General features: G+C 46.6%; 1 protein-coding gene across 1 annotated transcript; it reads right to left on the bottom strand.

The window, feature by feature from the left end:
- Positions 1–1,550: 1,550 nt before the first annotated feature.
- On the bottom strand, positions 1,551–18,675 carry RCC1 (regulator of chromosome condensation 1). The gene is made up of 10 exons (XM_012545589.3): positions 18,558–18,675; positions 13,224–13,305; positions 10,848–11,035; positions 10,354–10,533; positions 8,897–8,993; positions 8,378–8,500; positions 7,747–7,902; positions 5,622–5,741; positions 5,023–5,175; positions 1,551–4,615 (listed from the first exon to the last, which is right to left on the bottom strand). The coding sequence occupies exons 2-10, from the start codon at positions 13,294–13,296 to the stop codon at positions 4,440–4,442; spliced, it is 1,266 nt and encodes a 421-aa protein (XP_012401043.1). The 5' UTR covers positions 13,297–13,305; positions 18,558–18,675; the 3' UTR covers positions 1,551–4,439.
- Between the last annotated feature and the right edge of the window lie 1,699 nt (positions 18,676–20,374).

Genomic DNA, 20,374 nt, shown 5'->3' on the forward strand with positions numbered 1-20,374 from the left:
ATTGTTAAGCGTTATCTACATGTAACAGAAAAAATAAAATATTATGAAATTGTTAAATATCTTGACCTCTTCACAAATCAGTTCAACTCTACCACATCTTCTATGCTTGAATGCTTTGTTCTCTTGTCCTGTCATTGATCACCGCTTGTCAAATCTCAGCTTTGGATTACACCCTTTTTGATCTTTGCAGCATTTGACCTTGCTCTCCCGTATACGCTTCTGTTTTTGTGATTCTACCTGACTGATTCTTTTCATTCTCTTTTGTTGGATCTTCAATAATGTCAATGTCTATTAACTTTGGGGAAATGCAAGTTTTTCCCCCAAAACTGTTCTTGTTTTGTTCTTTTAACTTAATCTCATAAGCATCTATATGTTCAATTATTCTCTCTAAACAATGATTCCCAGAGTTATGTCCATCTCTCATCTCTTCTGAGTTTGTCCCACTTCACCAAATACTTTTTGAAATATCAAATTGGATCCCTTATAGGTATCCAAAACTTGTTATATTCAAAACAATTCATTCTCTTTCCCTGCAAATCCTCTCCTATTCTTTGATATTGTTATATTAGCTATTAGTAATTATATTGTTAAGATCCTTATGACTTGAGGGCATCATCATGCTCTCAGGCACTTAAGTTCACAAACTAAGTGTGATCTTCTACTCCTTATTACTCCACATATACAATATCTTGGGAGAGTGGGGGAAACTTTCTCATCACTTCTCCTGCTCCACCATAAGAACCTTCTAACTAATCCCTTGGCATAATTTCTTCCCATTCCAATCTTCACACAAATACCAAAATAATTTTCCTAAAATACATTTGACCCTCAAGACCTACACACATCCCTTTCCCTTAGTGCTAAATAAATTTCGATGGCTCCCTATTACTATAAGTTCAAAGCCCTACTTGGCATTTAGTCTGTCATTTATTGCCCTTTACACATCATAATCTAGCTAAAATGATTGACTTGTTCTTCATATTCCATGAATTTTGCATTATCATTCCCCAAAACATGAATACCCTCACTATTGCCCTCTGCTCCTGGATGCTGTGGCTTTGAGATTCAGCTCAAACTATTCCCAGCCTGCTCAGACTTCCCCCAGTCTCCCCTGATATTTCTTTCCATCTATTATTCATATATATATATATATATATATATATATATATATATATCCATCCTCTATGTGCAGTTTGAAGTGATTCCACCCACTAAAATGTGAGCTTCTTGAGAGTAGGGAAGACCCTTTTTCCCCCCTTTCTTTGTATCCTCAGTACTTATCACAGCACCTGAGACTTAAAGTGCTTAATAAATGCCTACTGACTAGTGCACAAGTACTTGTATATGTTGTCTCCATATCTCAGGTAGACACTATCCCTATTTTGGAGATGAGAAACCTGAGCTTGCCATGGGTGATCGTGGCTCCAAATCAAACCCAACTTTTCTAAGTTGCCTCCAATGGAATAAGAATACACAAAAATAAGAACATGTGAAAAACTTTTTTTTTTTTTTTTTTAAGGAGACGCAAAAGGAATGAGACACACCAAACACAAGGTTTGTTATCATTTTATCATGTATATATTTTTTGAAAAAATAATTTGGATTCCATGGTTTTGTTGGGGATTTCATTCCTCGATGTTTGACTAGCTGTATTTTGTTAGCCACTTTATAATGGAAAATTATCTTAAGCAAAGAACACTTTCACAGCCATGGCAATCTCCCAGCCCTTCAAGAGAAGCCAGGAAGATATTGCCTGGGTTTCACAGATGAATAAACAAGAATCTGTAAATGTATAGTTATCGGTTATCAACTCTTAGAAAGCTGCTAGGTTAACCTTTTCAATAACTTACCCCAAATCAAGAAGTTATTCAAAGACAAATCCCCAGCTTCTAAGGCTCTCCACTTATCCTGCCCCACCAGCAGGCTTGGAGCTCAGCCCAAGTCTGGCCTTCGCAGCCACTTCAGACACCCCCACAGACTGCCAAGTCCAGACATCCTAGATAACTAGGAAGCCCAGAAAAGACCAGAAATTTAAAGCCAGATACTCCATGGCCTATCAGGCCAGACCAAAATGGGAGCAGAAGTTAAGTGTTTGGCATCCCAAACATGGTGGAGAGCTTTCCCTGGAGTCTTCATATGGTGGGTTCCCTAGGTTACTGATCTCACTCATCCCAGCAGGGATAGAACTAGAATTTATAATTTTCTTCCAATCGGCCAAGCTGCTTCCCAAGGAGAACTGAACAGGACCATTAGACCAGCAATTGTGCATATCCCCCTAACTTAATGAAGGATTTAAGTGGCTTAGACTAGAGATAGACTATAAGACTTGAGATCCACTAAAAATGGACTTTGGTTCTCTTGGGGAGTTTAGCATTTCTCCTGGGGTGGATTTAGCAGGAAGGCCCTTATCTCTTCTGGACACACACAGGAATGCTTATTCCTCAGCTGAGAAGTCCTCCTGGGCTTTGGACCCAGTCTGCCAGAACAGCTTGTTCCTATGGAGTATGAGAGAGGTCGGACTAGAGCTAAAATCTCTTCCAGCTATGTTGTTCATCCATGACTTGTGACATCTACCTTATTCCTGCTTAGTATTTTAAAATGAAAATTGTAACAAATGTCTCTATAGCAACACAGTATTCTATGGTCTCTAAACCATCCTCTTTTAACGTCCCCAGCAGGTGGATGGGATAATTGTGATTATCCTCATGTTGAAAGCAAGGAAAGCATAGGAAAAGAGAAAAAATAGTTCAGAATTTTAATTCAATGGACTCTGTATTAGAATCCCAGCTCTACCAATGACTAGCTGTGTCATCTTGAATGAGGCGGCAGATTTTCAAAAGCCTCAGTTCTCACCCCTATGAAATGAGGGGTTTAGAAGACACCATCCAGTTCTAAATAATAAGATTTCACAAAAATTGAGGCCCAGAAAGTAAAATTATTTGTCTAAAAACAGAAAGCCAAGTGTTAGTACCAAAACTTCTGATCTATGTTAATGTTTCCACAATAGTAGCCAGGCCCCACCTAAGCAACAAATGGGGACGGGCAAGCACAGCCACGAGGCCCGTGACACCAGTCTAGCGTGCCCCTAGATGGATTGACTTCAAGTAATATTAATTTTTAATGACTGTCAATCCAGGACTATCTGTAAAGCTCATCTGAGGCCAAGAGACTTGGAGAATTCGTCATCTTAGATGCTAAGATTCAGAAGGACAGAGACCCCTCACTTCCCCTGCCCTCACTGCAAACTTTACCCCTTTATGGAGCAAAGATAAGAACAGACCCATTCCTTAAAATTAAAAAAAAAAAAAAAAAAAAAAAAACCCTCAAAATTTATTTACTGTTAAAAGATCTTAACTCTCCCTGACCAAAATACTTTTAACCACTCTTTAAAAAAAAAAAAAAAAAGCAAAACTTTTCTGAGCTACTGTACAAATTGATGTTCCCCTCTCCTCCAAGAACCAGTCTTCTGAACCCTCTCCCCCTTATCTCTGTGCCCCTTCCCTTTTCATACTGATAAAAATTAATTTATAAAAAGATAGTTCTCTTTCCCAGGAAAACACAACTGCCATTGTGGTGTTTGGAATCTGCCTTCAAGAATCACTGGGCCGCATGGCATCAGACTGGTTTCAGGGGGATGATGAATAAAATCCGTTTAAACCGGGCTGCATTGTGGGAATCAATTCCTTTTCCTGGGTCTGCCTTGCCCTATCTCTGTGGCCTGGACACTCATCATCCTGGAGCAAACCGTAAGCCAAGGGAAGTAGCTAGGTCTGTACCCCAAGCTCTGCAGCCACCCATCAAGTGTCTCCTTTGCCCGGCCAGGTGCCTTCCTAGGGAACCTGGGCTGAGATACCTGGTTAAGGTTTTGGGAGTAAACCTTGTCCCAGTTCCCCTTCTGGTAAGTGGGCAAGCCTTGTCCTTAACTGAGAGCCCCAGATGGATGGGGAAGGGGGAGTGACAACAGTTGTAGATACAGAGACTGAGGGAGGGAAGACAAAGCCAGTTGTTCGGTGAATGTTCTGATGACTTTAAATCATAGGAACTAGACATCCCAAGAGAGAAAGCCTCAGCTTCTTGGTGGTGTGGGGAGGAGATAGGGAGACAGGAACTGTAGGGGCTCCCATCACATTCTTCCAGGGAACACTAACCCAAAGTCAGCCGGGGAGGAGGGGTCTGAAGGGGGAGGAGGATCAGACAGACAAGAGGGCAGCAGCTCTGAGGTGGGACGTGTCCATTCATTCCTTGCTTGCGTATTTTAATGCAATCCCTTCATCCTGATGTTCCCAGATAATTCCCTAAAGGAGCCAAGATTCACTTTTTGCTGCTAGAGGGGCAGGTAAAGGTTTGTAGAGGGAGGCTTTCTGGCAACAGCTGAAGGAGTCGTGTCTGTCCCATGGAGGAGGGGGCAGGGAGAGCAGACAGTTTCATTAAGGGTTTCATCAACTCTGCTCCTTGTTTCTGACCAGTAAGACCGTGTGTTGCCCCCCGCTGGACACTGACAAAACGACCCGGTTCTCCAGCTGCTTGCCCGACATCACTACTGGGCTCCAGACATCTTCATCCTCTCCTGTGCCCAGCTGGAAGTTGGTGCCCATGCCCCAAGCAAAGGCTCGGCCTGTGGGAAGGAAAAGTGAGTACCCTGTGCCCGGTCCCAAATGCCCACGCACCCCATCCTTCCCCCCTCATCAATAGTTCCGGAGCTCCAAGACCAGGGCTCACCCCGGCACAAATGCCCTTAGCGCAAGACTTCCCCAAGACACGAGCTCCCACCACTTTAAGGCTTTACTAGTCTGAATGACCTTGTGGGTCTACTTCTGACTCTGCCCCCAAGCCTTCCCCCAGCCCCCTGCTCCTGGGACACTTTCACCCCACAATCCCCACCTGGACAATCACAGACTGGCCTAAATGCATGGTTTCCCCTCTGTCTGGAAGTCCCTGAAGGTAGAGACTGGATCAGAGACCACCTCCCAGCCCGCCAAGCTCATAAGGAATCCAGGAGGGCCGGCCGAGGCACTGACTCACCATCCTTGGTGACGGCATAGCCCACAGAGGCCCCGCAGGCCACCGACGAAACGGGGGGCAGTTTGGGAATGAGGGTGGGACAGCTCTTCTCCTCGGCGCCTACCCCGAGGCCCAGTCGTCCATACTCAGCCCGGCCCAGGCTGTACACTTTACCTGGGGTCAGGAGGAATGATGGAGGGTGAGACCCTGACCCTGCTCCCCCTAACCCTTAGTGTGCCCCTTCCCGGGATCAGGGCTTGCCATCCTGTGATCCTGAGAAACGGCAGGAAGAGAGAAAGGCTGGGTCACATGCAAGAAACGATGATTCAGCACCTTTGGTGAATTCAACTGTTCCATAAGGAAATGAGCAGTACTCCCAGAGGGAGAGAGCCCAAGGAATTACTTCATAAACCTCAGGCTTGTCACTTGAGGGACTCTGGAGAAGCTGTTGGGGTAGGGGTGGGGAGCCAGGTCAGACAGAGAGGGCCCAACCTTGTACTTGTATACCCAGCAGCCAGGACAGTGTCTGCCATATAGGAAGTAGTTAATAAATATTTGGGGAGCTGGCTGGTTGGCCTTTCAAACTCCCAAACTAACAGCCTGAGGTGTGGGGAGCTCACCTTCTGAGTCCAAGCAGACTGTGTGATGCTGCCCTCCAGAGAAGCCCACCCAGGACTTGGTGGAGTTCTTGAATGATGTCAGGCTCTGGGGAGCAAAGCAAGGCTCTGTGCTGGGAGTACCTAAGGGGAGACACCAAGTCAGGTAATCGGGCAGGAGTCCTGTGGCCCCTGCCTACCTTCCCTAGGGACTTCCCTAAGGTTATGGCCCTTCCTTCCTGGTGGGCCTGTATGTGGACTGCTGGGCAGGACTCCACCTGCTGACAGAGCTCCCAGCTAAGAGAGGCAGCCCAGCACCTGACTTCGGTAGCAGGCATTCTGGACTTTTGATGCATCACAGATTCCACTGGCAATGTCTCATGAACCCCACCACCCCTTCTCAGAATAACATGCACAAGGATAAAATGCAGAGGAAACCAACCATATTGCAATGCAGTTACCAAAATAAAAGAAACCCAAGTTGATGGGCCTCAGGTTAAGAAATGCTCTGTGTAGGGACACCAGGAGAGAAGGATGGAGGCCATTTCCTACCCCTACTGGATCTCTATGACCTGACTCCTGCCAGGCTTTCTTTCCCTTAGAGCTTCTACATTTTAGAGCAACCTGAGACTTCAACCCTGCTTCCAGAAGGGACAGAAGCTCTAAAGACATCCTGACTGACATCATTAACGGAGCCCACAAAAATACAGCACTGGGTGAAGCAAGATTACCAGAATCAGTGAGCCCTCTGAAAACCATGATGGAAAAGGGAACATTCTTGGGTAGTTAAAATTCATGCTACCAAGCCTAAAACAAAGAGCCTTACTAAGACCTAAGACTATGTCTTAGGGAACCAAAAGGCAAAGATTGAATAAAGAGGGGCTGGTGAAAACAGAGGGAGATCTAAAACAGTTTCAAGGAATTTTTACAGTGAGATAGTTTTTCAATGAGGGAGACCCTAGACTTTCCAATGTAATTGCAATTTCCTTGCAACATCATGGAGTTTATCAGTTTTTCAGCAGTTCTTAAGCTGGGGTCTGTGATATGGGTCAAAAAATATTACTTTATTTTCACTAACCTTTAATTGAAATAAACAATTTTCCTTCTATAATGAACAAAGGTGACAAACCAAGGGAAGTTTAATCAACACTACAATTTTTGCCAACTGAAATCAAAAACAAAAATCTTCACATTGATATATCTTTAAAATATTGCCCATATTTGAAATGCTTTTTTTTTTTTTAAACTTAATGTACTGTTGCATATATATTTTTTTAATTGGATAAATGTATTTCATATTTATTTTCCTTATCAACCAATTTATTTTACATATTAAAATAATACATTATTCTGAGATAGGGTTGACTGGTTTCTCCAGTCTGCCAAATTAAGAGGAGGTTCCTAACATGAAATAGGCTGAAAAGCTGAAGAATCAGCTTCTTATATCCCTGGCTAATGGAAATCCCCACCCTGGCTTCCTTCCCTGGCTGGCTCAGCCCCAGCTTCGTCCCACTAATATCTAGCCCCAGAGAGCTCAGAGATAGACTATGCTGGATGCTTGCATAAGGAGCCCAACAGGCTGAGGAAGATGGACTGGCTGCATTCCCAGTGGGAGCCTGTCTCCCAAAGTCAATCCACTACAATGTCAGACAGTATAGCAGGGGTCCTCAAACTTTTTAAATAGGGGGCCAGTTCACTGTCCCTTAGACTGTTGGACGGCCAGACTATAGTAAAAACAAAACCTTTGTTTTGTGGGCCTTTAAATAAAGAAACTTTATAGCCCTGGGTGAAGGGGGATAAACGTCCTCAGCTGCCACATCTGGCCCACGGGCCGTAGTTTGAGGACCCCTAAAGTATAAAGAACTCTGAGCTGAGAAGGAAAGCTACATCCCACTATGATGGCACTAGCTATATAACACTGGGCAAGTCACATAACCTTATCAGGACGAGGCTATGACTCTACCCTTTCAACTCCCGCAGAGGGTCCCTGAGAGCCAATGGGGCTAAGTAGGACTGGAAGTAAGGAAGGAGGAGGAAAAGCTGGACTGAAAAAGAAGTCTTAGACAAGCTATCAGCAGATCAGGGCCCATAGCCCTGTCTCAGGCACCAGGGCCACAGACCCATTCCCAGGAAGGGCCCATAGACTCACCAAGCTGGTGATAGTTGGAGAGACCAAAGCCATAAACATGGCCCTCACGGCTGACGGCGAAGGTGAAATAGGCACCACAGAAGGCGTCCTGGAAGAGGACGGAGCCCCGATGGCCCCTGGACTTCAGGAGCACACACTGAGGGATCAGCAATCGATCTGGATGGGGGCAGGGAGGAAGCAAAGAATGGGGAACAGGGAGAGTACAGGGGAAAGGGAAGTTCTGGGGCAAGAGGACAATCATCCTCTTTCTTGGCCATCTCTGGGGTGACCCTGCTGGACACTCTACTCACTCTTGGATGGTAAGAGAATATAGGGACCAGAACCTTCTCTCATCCCCCTCAGTTTCAACTCTGTGAACCATAGTTTGGTCATTTCAGCCCAGAAACTTAATTATATCCCAACACATCTGGCCAGACACAACCCTCCCAAAGGCCCAATGAATGAGCCAAATGATTTTTGACTGTTAGGATTTCTACTTATTCAACCCTGTGGCTCATCCCAAAGAAGATAGAAGGGTATTGAAGGGAGGTAAGGGAATAGAGAGTTAGGAGATGTTTTCCAGAACCTAAGAGGTCCATGAAAAAAAGGTCTCAGTTGTGTCCTTAGAGCCAACTCTGCCCAAGTCACTTACCAAGTCCTTTTCGGCCCCCACGATTGGCAAAGAACTCGGGCACCCGGCCCAGCTGGCCCTGCTCCCCACAGCCAGATGTGTACAGATTGCCATCTATTGTCAGCATCACCAGGTGGTCATTGCCTGAAGGAGAGAAAGACAACTTGGGGATACCAGGTATCCTAGAATCTGGACGGAGCAATCCTCAGGTGATGGCCAAACTTTCATCTGGGGAGGCTCCTTTTCCTGGCCTGAGACATGCATTTTAGCTCAACATGTGCTGCCACTGATCTCTTATGTGACCCCTGCCAAGCCCTCTTCCATCTGTGGGTCACTTTCACCTGCAAAAGGAGCACGTTGGGCTAAATGTGAGCTCCTTCATGTCCCTCCCAGCTTTGACATCCTGGGCTCCAAGGCCCTACAAACATTCTAAGACCCTAAAAATTCTTGGTCCCAGGCCATTCTATACTTCTACAAATCTCAATCCTGCTTGGTGGGGGGAATGCGAAAGGCAGGGTTCATCCAGAGTTTTGTATTTACCTGATGCCACTTTGATCACAGGAACATCAAGCTGGACCTGTACAGGAACCATGCTTTTCTTCATGGGCTCCAAGAGGCCAATGACTCCATTATTATCCTGTGAGCAGGGTTGGGAAGATAATGTGTCCATTGCTGCTTCTTCCTCCTTCACCAGGCTCTCTCCCTGGATTTAACTTCATTCTTGCTAGCCTCCTGGTCCAGCGCCCACAATAGCCCACATAACTGGAGTACGAACCACCCTCCTCCTTTCTACTTGCCCCACGCCTCTTCCCTCCCTGGTTAAATCCCAGCTCTGGTCACCAACTACAGGAAGCCTTCTCAGACCGATTGTTCTAAAGAACAGTTTGAACAACCCTGGAAAGATCTACACTAGAAACTGTAACAAATCTTAGGTGCAGCTGCAGCACACTCCCATGGATGGGTGGAGAGTAGCTCGCTTTACCCAACACCTTCAGGTTTACAGCCCCCATCTCCTCTGATCCTTATGTCAATCTCAGGAGGTCTGAAGCAAAAGTTAATCCCACGACTTCCAGGCCAGCACACTGTACACTCTACCTCACACCCCTCAATATATCCCAAGGAGTCAAATTCAGAGGCCCACCTCCTAGGTGCAAATACTGACAGCACCAATATTTGTAGTAGCAAAAAGCCAAGCAGAAATGGGAAGTGAGAGGCTGGAGAAAGGTTACTCCCACAGTAACATATAAGTACGTGAGGATAATAGCCTGTTATTGTGCCGCTGGAAATAACTAAGAAGAATTCAGCGAGATTAAGGAAAACTTGTGATTCAAGGGGTAGAAATGTCAAACAAGAAACAGAGCAGTAAGAGCCAGATGAATACATAATTAAGAAATGTTTAACAAAATAAAAATACAATCTAGATGATATTAACTTTGGATTTTCTAAGTCCCCGTGACACTTAGAGATATCTCCTATGGCAGCTTTGATTTACAGAATGACACCTTAATTGGAATCAAAGCAGTGATCTAGCTGTTTCTTTGTTATGAGAAAGGGCACCATGGGAAGGCGATATCATTTGGAAGTGACAGCATTGTAATAAAAAAAGCATCAAAAAACTGTCTTAATATACCAAATGAAAACGATTAGAGGAAGTTTTCCTGAACTGTCCCTTCCAGCATTGCCCTTTTGGATGATGATCATTTGCCACTCATGAAGTTTCCAGCTGGTCACCCACCTGCCCGCCAGACTGTACATCGTTAAGGCCAAAGACAGCATTTCAATTACAATCTAAATCCCCATTACTGTCCTGCCTAGGTGGTCCCCTGTCCTGAGAAACAAGTACAAACAAGAGAACAGCAGCCTATACAGTCAGGAAAGCTGGCACAGGCTGTCTCAAGATGGGCACCCATCACTGTCTTCCTCTTGGGGTTCAGACTCTCACATAAACATTGTGCCTGGCGCCTTCCCTCCCCCAGACCTCGGGGTGATGGTCTTACCCGGAAGGAGCCCCAGAGGAAAACTCGGCCATCCTCAGTGAGTGCCGCGGTGTGGCTGTCTCCTGCTGAAACCTGGACCACCTTCTCCGACAGATTCACTACCCCTGGGACCGTTTCCGAGCCCTCTACGCTCGTGTCTCTTCCCAAGGCACCTTCATCATTGCAGCCGAAGGTGTAGACCTGTCCCCGGAACATAAGCCCACTTGTCAGCCCCAAGAGGAGTTTATGCCATGGGCTCAGCATCTGCTGCTCTGTGTGATGGTCAAGAAGGTCTGCGCCAGTCACCCCTCCCCCCCCCTCGAGTAGTTGGCTAAATCACAGCAGCTGTCTGTGAGCTCCCCCACTATCAGCCATCACGTGGGCCACAAAGGGCCCTCACGAGTGGCTGTGGATGCATCACTGCTAGAGACCCATCAATGCTCAATGGTGGGGAAAGGTGGAGGCTCATCTCCACCAATGTATGGGAAGTTTCCCTCAATCCCCTGCATACTCACTTGACCGCTCTTGCCTAGACACACGGTGTGCATTCCTCCGGCCTCGGCCTGCACGATGCTTTCAGGCATGGGGACCAGGGCTGGCCGCTTCCTCTCTATCACATGCTCCCCAAGGCCTAGCTGGCCCACGTCCCCCTGGCCCAGGGTCAGCACCAAGCCTGCTTCTGTTCGGTGAGACCTGTGGCCAACTGCAGCCCAGAAGAAAGGGAGGAAAGAAAAAAGGGAGGAAACGTTCAGAAGATGGGAGAGGAACAGACCTGCTTTTCTGCACCAGATAAAGAGGCCAAGCTCCTGAATGGAGTTTTTACAGAAAAGCAGTTCTCAATAGCAGGCAGCCCAATGAGTCCAAAGCTGCTTCTATTTCTGCTTGGAAGAGACAAAGCTGTAGGCAGCCAGCTCTAGATGTGGGAGCCAGCACTAGAATCCCACTTAGTAGTTTTCATTATTTTGGGTGGTTTTATTTTTCTAAGTGGTCCCATTTTAGATTAAAGGGACCAAAGTTCCCTGATAATCCAGAGACTGGGGGCATGAGAAGGGGCCAAAGTCATAAAGCAGAAAACTGATAGTCAGTTACAGTTCAGGGGAATGGAAGACTGGGTCCCACAGTCCAACGTGGTGAGTGTTGTTGGGACTTCAAGGCAGTGAGGAGAGCAGAGGCGTGGAGGTGGGAAATCACTAGGGCAGCCCTAACCCTGTGCTCAACACATGGAGCTCAGAGCTGAAACTGGGGACAGCCACATACACCTAGTGAAATGTGGCTGAAAGCTTCTGTAGGCTGGCTAGACCTGGCTTTTTCTCTCATCACCCCAAAACTATTATAGAGAAAATTCATTCAAAAAAAAAAACAAAACCAACCCCCTCTCTCTCCTTCAATTCATTCCCCATTCTGGGAGCAGATGAAGACAGCTGAAGGGACATGGCCATCTTAGGCGATCAGGGGAAGCAGAAGTGGTGGGAGTCAGGGAGGGAATATCATGAGCACTAGATGTGGGCATGAGGAGACCTCCCACAGACAGTCCTGCCTTTGTCAAGGGTGACTTTCAGCAAGTCACTGTTTCATTCACTCTCAGTCACTTGTAAAATGGGAATAATCATGCTTGTACTGGTGCCTCCTTGTGAGCCCAGAACTCTGCTAATGGTTCCAGAAAGGTCTCAAGTCCAAGTTTTACTGTCACTCCCCAACCCCACCCCTCAGTTATTGGTGATGTCTAGAACCAGGCAGGCCTGGGCATGGGACAGGATGGCAGTGGGAACCTGGGGGGAGGAAGGACAATGGCACAGCAGCAGCTGCCACCTCTCTCCCCCTAAGCCCAAAGGTCGGGATCAGCTAAGCTGTAGTTTGGAAGAACTGAGGTCAGGCGAGGAGCGGGCAAGGAAGGGATGAACATCAGAAGTTACGGCTCATACTTGTGACTGGTGGATTGGCATCTGCCCCAGCATTAGGAAGAAACAGAGTCTGAGTTTACCAGCTGTTGAGAAGCTTTCACCCCAGGGGCACCATTCCTTGTACCTCCCTGCTACCTTCCCCTAAAAACAAAGTGTCCTGTTTACAGAGCCAACCCACCGTGCTGGCCCCAGGATATCTCACTCCCTTCCCCTCATGCACCATCTTCCCTACACACCTGGGGAAAGAGAGGTTTGTATGGTGTGCATGGGAAATAGAGATGGTCCTCTCTATGCATCCTCAGTGGGGCAAAGTGAAAAGAACCTGAAATAGGGAACAAAGAGACCAGCTCTGGCTCTGCCACTGATTATCCGTGCGACACCCCGCTCTGAGGTCTTCAATTTCTTCATCAGTACAATGAGCAAATTAGACTAGGATGGTTTTTAAAGCCCCATCCTGGATTGTAAAGGCCCTCCCAGCTCTGACATCCTGGGTTGTAAGGGCCCTCCCAGCTCTGACATCCTGGGTTGTAAGGGCCCTCCCAGCTCTGACACCCTAAGTTCTAAGGGCCCTCCCAGCTCTGATATCCTGGGTTCTAAGGCATCCCAGCTCTGACTTCTCATGTTCTAAAGATCCTCCTAGCAGATATTCTGAGTTCTGGAAGTCTTCCTAGCTCTGATACTTTCTGTTTTAAGGATCTTTCTAGCTCTCACATTCTGATGCATCCATTCTGATGTATCTGGTCAGAACATATAGTAGGAGTATCAAACATTCCAAAGGGCAGCTATCGCTCTTGGGGGGCAATAAGATGGAATGATAGAGAAGTCTACTTTAAACTACCTCACTGATATCTTATCCTGATGTGTGCAGACATGGCCTCCCCACCCCATTAAAGTGGTAAGCTTCTTGAGGACAGTATCATTTTGGATCCTTGTACAGCACCTGGCATTCAGCAAGCTGTTAATAATGGCTCATTCAAATGAATTAATTACCTTTTACTTTTTTGCTTTCTATAGTGGCATTTTCTGCTGGAGGACTTCTCTTGTTCAAGCGTTTGGCTGGCATCTTGGAGAGCTGATAAAAAAAAAAATCAAAGCCTTATTAATCATCACTACTCCTAATTAATACATCTGGGCCTTGTTATAAGGCAAAAAGGATAGGAAGCACTTTTGGGAGGCAGCAAAATTAGGAATAAATAAGTAGTAGCACACACGTATTACAGAATCCTAAGAAACAAAGATTATGAAGAATCCAGTGGAATTTGTGAAGATTTAGGTGACTGATGCAGGACAAAGTAAACAAAACCAAGAGAATGTTGGACACCACATCTGAGAAAACACCCCAAAAAGAACTGCTACCAGGGCAGTAAACAATTTTGACTCTGTGGAGGGGTTTTCCTTGGAAGGCAGCCTTAGTCTCAGTTGAAATAAATAAATAATTACTCCAAAATCATAGAGCTGGTAAAAATGCAAACGTTTATTTCTCCTTCTGAATTAGCCTGGTTAGTTGAGGCCTATCTCTCTGCCTGGCCCCAAGAGATCTTGAAGCTTTGTCCTTGGCTTCTGCCTCTGCTTTCTTCAGCCTCCAGTCAGCTCCGACTCGTGGCTTCTCAATCTCCAGTCTGTGGCGAGTAGTCTTTTCTTCCAGTGTTCTGTCTCAGAGCCCTGTTGATATTCCAGAGAAATTCTTCTTTCGCTCCAAGAGCTTCCTTCATTTATGTGATCTCCCCAAGGTTAGCTCCGCCTTCTGGAGGGAGAGGGATTCTGGGTTATCTCCCAGAGTACTCTCTGGTCCTGAGAGAGGTGTGAATTCAGACTAAGCCAGCCCTGAATTCTTGTGGGAACTCCATTGAGTACTTAGCTACTTGAGCTCTCTAAAGGTGTGAACACAAGCACTGTTCAATCAGTTCCACTTAGTATCTTGTTTCAAGTTCTGGCCCAAAATAATTCTAAGATTAAATTAACTCCAATGTCTTAACACTTTGTAAAGATTCCAACAGACTCTAAAGGACTGATCCTGGCAGATGGTGGACTACAGGTTTGGTATGTGGCACACGCTGTCAGACATGATATGTCTGACAACATTTTTTTTAACTTCTAAGAAAGAAGGGAGGAGCTACTAAGAAGAAACAGCTGTGTTGAAAACCAGAATCTACTTTTCATATTTTTTAGTATTAAAGTTTGACCAGACTGGCTCTCTATCTACTATGTAGTGCTTCCTCTCTCTATCATGGTCATCATTCCTGTGTCAGTGGTTTACAACACACTTTCCTCACAACCCACACAGTATCAGCAAATATCATTTCTATCTCACAGATGAGAAAACCTTGCTTCTGAGGTGCAAGAATTTGTCCATGGCCCCAGAGCTAAAGAGTATTTGAGTTGGATTATGGTATAAGCAGACTCCAAATAGCACATACTTCCTGTCTCATGCAGCCTTCCCAGCTAGACCCTGGGGTGGTCAAGCCACCCATCTTTGGAACTCCAGCCCTGGGCTTCAGCTGTCTTGACTGGGAAGTGAGAATAAACTCATCTTGTCTATTTTGTCCAACCAATCTTATACAACGATAGCTATCCCAACCAATTCTTTACCTTGGCTACCCACCCAGCAGCTGCCATTTTCAAGCTCTCCACTTCCTGCTCTGGACAGAATCAAATCAATACCATCATCATTAATTTTGAAAAGAACAACTTACTCAGTTGTCCAGAGGAACAACTAATCTTCCAAGAACACTTGTTGCATAGCTTCCCCCATTAGAAAGGAAGGTCCTTGACAGTCTTACTTTTGAATTATTGTTCCAAGCCTTTATTAAAGTATTTTTAGAGCTTAATAAATGCTCCCCCCCCCTTTTTTCTTCTTTCCTTTCTCTTCTAGACTGCCTGTCAACCTCCTCTACTTCTTAGAAGACACTTAACCAAGGAACTATTTTCTCTTTACCTCCTAAGTCTAAAAAAGAGAGGAAGGCCAATTACATTCTGTCTCTGAATTCATCTGTTATGCATAATTAATAATGGCTAATTTTACATGGCATTTACTATGTGCCAAACATTGTGCTAAGTGCTTTACAAATATCTCCTCTGGTCCTGACAAAACCGAACAACACATTTTTCATATTGAGGAAACTGAGGCAAAGGGGGTTAAGTGATTTGTCCAGTATTGCACAGCAGACAAATATCTGAAACACAATTTAAACTCAGGTCTTCCTTATTTTAAGCCTGGGACCTTAGCCACTGCTCCACCTGTCTGCCAGTTAATGAAAATTTTGTCACAGATAGATCTGGTTCTTGTGGTTCTATGTGTTCATCAACAGCTAAGCACTATTAAGTATCAAGGATACAAAAAAAGCCAAAAGATGGCACCTGCCCTCAAGGAGCTTACATTCTAAAGGAAAAGACAACACAAGGACAAACATATAAGCATATACCCAAATATGGTAATCTCAGAAAGGTCATAGGAGTGTCTAAAGGGGAAGAAGGGGACTGAGAAAAGCCTCCTGCAGAAGGAACCAGGGACATCAGGAGTAGGGGGAAGAACATTACGGGCACGATGGACAGCCAGGGCAAAGGCAAGGCCTGGGAAATGAAGTGCTGTATTTGAGGAACACCAAGAAAGCCAGTATCTCCGGCCTGCATAAAAATACCAGAAGAGTAGAGGTTGTAAAAAGATTTAAATGGACAAACAAAATATTTTCTACTTGATTCTAGAAATAATGGGGCCACTGTAATTTCTGGACTGAGTGGGGAAAGTAACAGGAAAATCATTTTGACAGAGTGGCCAGAGAATTGGGGCAGGGAGTCTCCTTAGAAGGTTCCTGCAGTAGGAGAAAGGTGACGGGGCCTAGACCGGTTTAGCAGCAGTGTGAGTGAAGAAAATAGGACCTACAAGCCAGACCTGAAAATGACAAGATGTGGCAAGGGACTGAATACTTGAGGAGTCAAGAATGAAACTGAGGTTTCCATTCTGGGCAACTGGGAGATTGGTGCCCTTCATGGTAACATACAAGTTTGGGAGAGGGGAGGGTTTGGGGCAAAGAGACATGAGACAATGAGTCTGAAGTGTCCAAGAGGCAGCTGATGATCTAGCCTGGGGCTCAGGAGAGAGTCTGGGCTGGACACATAGAGCTGGGAATCATTCTGCATTCCCAATTCTCTTTCTCAATCTTACATTCCAGGCTCTAAGGTCTTTTTTTAATGGGCTGCAGGCAGGGTGTAAAGTACAGAGAAAATCCAAACTTTCCCTTACCCCAGGGAGTTAACCCGAAGTTCAGATAATACCAGTTCTTTTGCAAAGCAAATTTTAGGTGACCTCTGCCTTTCCTCAAACCCTAATTACACTTAAATTTAGACACACACACACAACACCTCTCTCTGGCTGAAGTGTCTCATACTCTACACACAGCTGTGTTGCAAGATTAACAGGCCGTGGCACATTAGCAGCACATCATTGTCGTCTCCTTTTTTCTCTGAACATCTTCCACAGTTTCTTGTGCTCTACTCATCACAGAAGCACACAAATCAGATGAGACTTTGGAAAAGACCCAATTATCACACCAGCACTTCTACTCCTCACGTCTTTCCTGAATATTCTCTATAGGAGCAGCTAGATGGTGCAGTGGGCAGAGGAGCACTGGCCCTTTAGTTAGGAGGACCTGATAGCCTCAGACACTTAACACTGACTAGCTGTGTGAGCCTGGCAAGATACTGTAGTCCAAATGCCTTGCCAAAAAAAAGAAAGAAAAAAGAAAAAAAGAAATAAATGTTCTCCATCACTTTCTACAGATAAGGAAACTGACATCTTGAGAAGCAAACAAGGAAGGACAAGCTTTTATCAAGTCACTAAGACTTATCTTTCAGAGTTCAAATCTGAATTCAGACACTTACTACCTGTGTGACCCCAGCTAGTCACTTCACCCTACTTGCCTCAGTGTTCTCATCTGTAAAATGAGCTGGAGAAGGAAATGGTCCTTGTAAAGAAAACCCAAATGGGGTTACAGAAAGTGGGACATAACTGAACAAGTGCTGCAAAGATCCCCAAAAACTCTTCCTCCTCCCCTAAAGTCCTTTCTAGTTATGACATTTCTCCTTGATGCAAACAAGGGATAAACCGCAGAGGGCTGTCTATGGAGGGCGTCTGGCTTCCAGCTGGACAACAGGTCCTGCTCAATCCGACGATGGTTAGACACATATTTTGGTTTGCTCCATCTGTCTGAAGGCCCTTTCTTTTCATCTGCTACAATCCCATGGGACAGACAGCACAAAACCGACAATGAGTGCCCTTGGAAGTCCCAGTCCAGTCCTGGACCAGATGGTTTCTGAAGCTTGAAAACGAGCAACTGCCAAGCGCCCTACACACTGGCTCTCATTGAGGAAGAAATTACTGTAAGCTCTGGCAGTCTTCAGCTGTTTGGCCTCAGACTGAAAACCCCTCTGGGTGAAAAGTCCTCCTGGGGAGGGTCACAGTAGAGAAAGGCCTGGGAATTCTGGCCGAAGCCCTAGAGAAGAAGAGTTAGGAGGACTCCGAAGCGGCCACCCTTCTTTACTAGCAGGGCTGACTGGAAGATCTGCAAGAAGCTTCAGAGCTGATCCCTTTGCAAGGAAGAAAACTGAGGCCCAGGGCCCAGCTCTGCGGTCTCAGTCCCAAGTGAGAGCTCTCCAACAGCGGGCGCCACGGAGCCCCCCAGCGAGGGCCCAGCGCTCCCTCCGGAGGGGACCCCAGCCGGCCGGAGAGCGCGCAGAAGCGCGGCTGGGGGGCCTCTGCGCCGCGGCGGGGCCCTCCCTCCCCCCGCTTCCCGGGGCCCTCCCTCCGCCCGCTTCCCGGGGCCCAGGCCGAGAGGTCGCAATTTGAAATTTCCCGCCCGGCGCACGCGCTCGGACGGAGGCCCACGGGAGCACGCGGTGGGAGGCACCTACGCCAGACACGGGGAGGGCCCCGGCTGAGGGTCGGCGCCTTCGCGCCCGGGAAGCTCGGCGCGGGGAGGGCAGCGTGCGCGCCCCTTCCCCGGGCACGTTCCGAACCGGGCGCACGCGCCTTCCCCGGGCACGTTCCGAACCGGGCGCACGCGCCTTCCCCGAGGCGTGCGGCGTGGGGCGCAGACCGCGCGCGCACGCGGCTCCCCCAGCTCCGAGAAGCGGCGGCCGGAGGAAGGGGGTGTGCACACGCGGACGCCGCTTCCTCCTCCGGCGGGCTTCACGTGGGGCCGCGCGGCGCTCAAGTCGCCTGCCCGTGTCGGTGCCAGTCCCCCTCCCGCTCACCGCGAAGCCGGGCCTGTAGCGGTACCCTCCCGCCTCCCGTTTCAGGCTCACAGCCTAGATCCCAGGGTGTCTTACCTCAATCCAGGTGGGCTAAACGGAACTCCCCTACTCTCCAGGCCGGGCCGCGAACTGCTCTCACGCATGCGCCCTGCAGTCTCCGCTGTTGGGGGCGGGAGAATGGGGAAAAAAGCCTAGCGACCCCTGCTGGCTACCCCGAGACGTACACCCAGCTGGTTTCGGCTGGGCGAGTTAATCCAGATGATTCAAAGGGAGGGAGTCACCGCCCTCCTCCCGAGACAGGAAGCTCAGACTCGAGACAGTGTAACCCTGGGCTAGTCACTTACCTTCTGGCGGGTTTGCTCAGCTGCAAAATGGAGCTAAGAACAGCGCCTAATGTATCCCAGGGCAACCGGGAGCACCAAACGCAGAGTTTAGCACAGCGCCTCGCACGTAGTAGGGGCTTACTAAATGAGATAGCAATTGCAAAATGTTGAGCGCAGTTCCGGGCATAGTGCAGGAGATGTTAATAAAGGCTTTCCCCTCTTTCCTCCCTCAAGACTCCTAAATCACGAGTTCAGTTGTCAAGAAGAGACAAGATGAACAAGAGTTCATCAGTTAATTTGCTAGGCTTCCTCAGACCTCCCTTCAGATTGAACTCAAGGTTCCTTCCAGGTGTGAATCTTGAGGTCTATCAAAGAGTCATAGCTTTGAAAATCCAGCCTCTATTATAGATTATGGAGTTAGACTGCTTGGCCGCAGAGGATCCTATCTCTGATGATTCCTTTCCTCCTTTCTCATGCAAAATCAGTTTGAACACCTCAAGCTTTCTCATCCCCCCCTCCTACCCCCACTAGTTTACAGAGGACATTTTGTTTTCTTCACATTTGTTTTTAATACACATTTCTTTACGTATCATATTGGGAGAGACAAATCAGAACAAATGGGGAAAACCATGGGGAGAGGGAAAAAAAAGTAAGCCTAGCATGTTGATTTACATTCAATCTCCATAGTTACTTTTCTGGATGCAAATGTTATTTTCTATCCAAAGGGGATTGTCTTGGATAGCTTTCTCATCTTTGTTCTGTACACCTGGGATCTATGTCTGAATACTGAAGACAAATCTTTCCTGAACCTCCACTGTTTAAAAATGGGATGCAAGAAATTCTCATTTTCTAACTACTTTTCTGATCCTTATCTCCAGAATAGATTCATTCTGTAAGATGAGACATTCATACCTCTGGTGGATGCATGTTGGAGAGCTTCAGTATTGAAAAGGATAGCTCTCAGGGAATTCACCCCATTTCTCATACAGCTCCTTTTCTAGGCTTTATCACCTTCAGAAACTCCATTTCTGCGAGATGAATTCAACTTTAAAAATTCCTAACTCGGTAATTTCCCCACCCTTCTTACTGTAAAATTTCAGCACACCACTGGACAAAATTTTCTTGTCCATATCTCTAAGTGCTATTGAATGTTTTGGGAATTCCACCTGTCCAGGGTAAGCTCTAAATCAATCATAGGACCCAGAGAGGTACTCACTGGGGGATAGCGTCTTCACTGTCTCTCAAAGCCCAAGTTTCCTGAACTAATTTATTTTGTGAATCTTAACATGATAGTTGACTACCTAATAGACTTGAAGTCCTTTGAATGAAGGGCTGGTCCTTTCTTTCAAAGTACATGTTAGTTGAATGCATGAAATCTAAGGCAAGGTGCAGTTCCTTTTAAAGTTGCAAGTGCAGGTATTTTGGATTCTTCCTCCCCTAAAGCCGATTGCCTTATCATTCTCACCCTTTCCCAATGGTTTCCAACTTTACATTTAAGGATGCCCAAGTAAGCTGTTCCTCGGGTAGAAAAACCTCTTCTACCTAACCTTTATCTTCCATTTGGTGCCC

Source organism: Sarcophilus harrisii, chromosome 3 (genome assembly GCF_902635505.1).
Source record: "Sarcophilus harrisii chromosome 3, mSarHar1.11, whole genome shotgun sequence".
Classification (NCBI taxonomy): Eukaryota; Metazoa; Chordata; class Mammalia; order Dasyuromorphia; family Dasyuridae; genus Sarcophilus; species Sarcophilus harrisii.

Excerpts from the sequence above, each read along its gene's own strand:
- RCC1 (XM_012545589.3), bottom strand. The coding sequence starts at position 13,296 with ATGCCAGCCAAACGCTTGAACAAGAGAAGTCCTCCAGCAGAAAATGCC. Across the intron at positions 10,534-10,847 it reads GTCTAGGCAAGAGCGGTCAA|GTCTACACCTTCGGCTGCAA; the intron begins GTGAGTATGCAG and ends TTCCGGGGACAG. Across the intron at positions 4,616-5,022 it reads CTATGCCGTCACCAAGGATG|GCCGAGCCTTTGCTTGGGGC; the intron begins GTGAGTCAGTGC and ends TCCTTCCCACAG.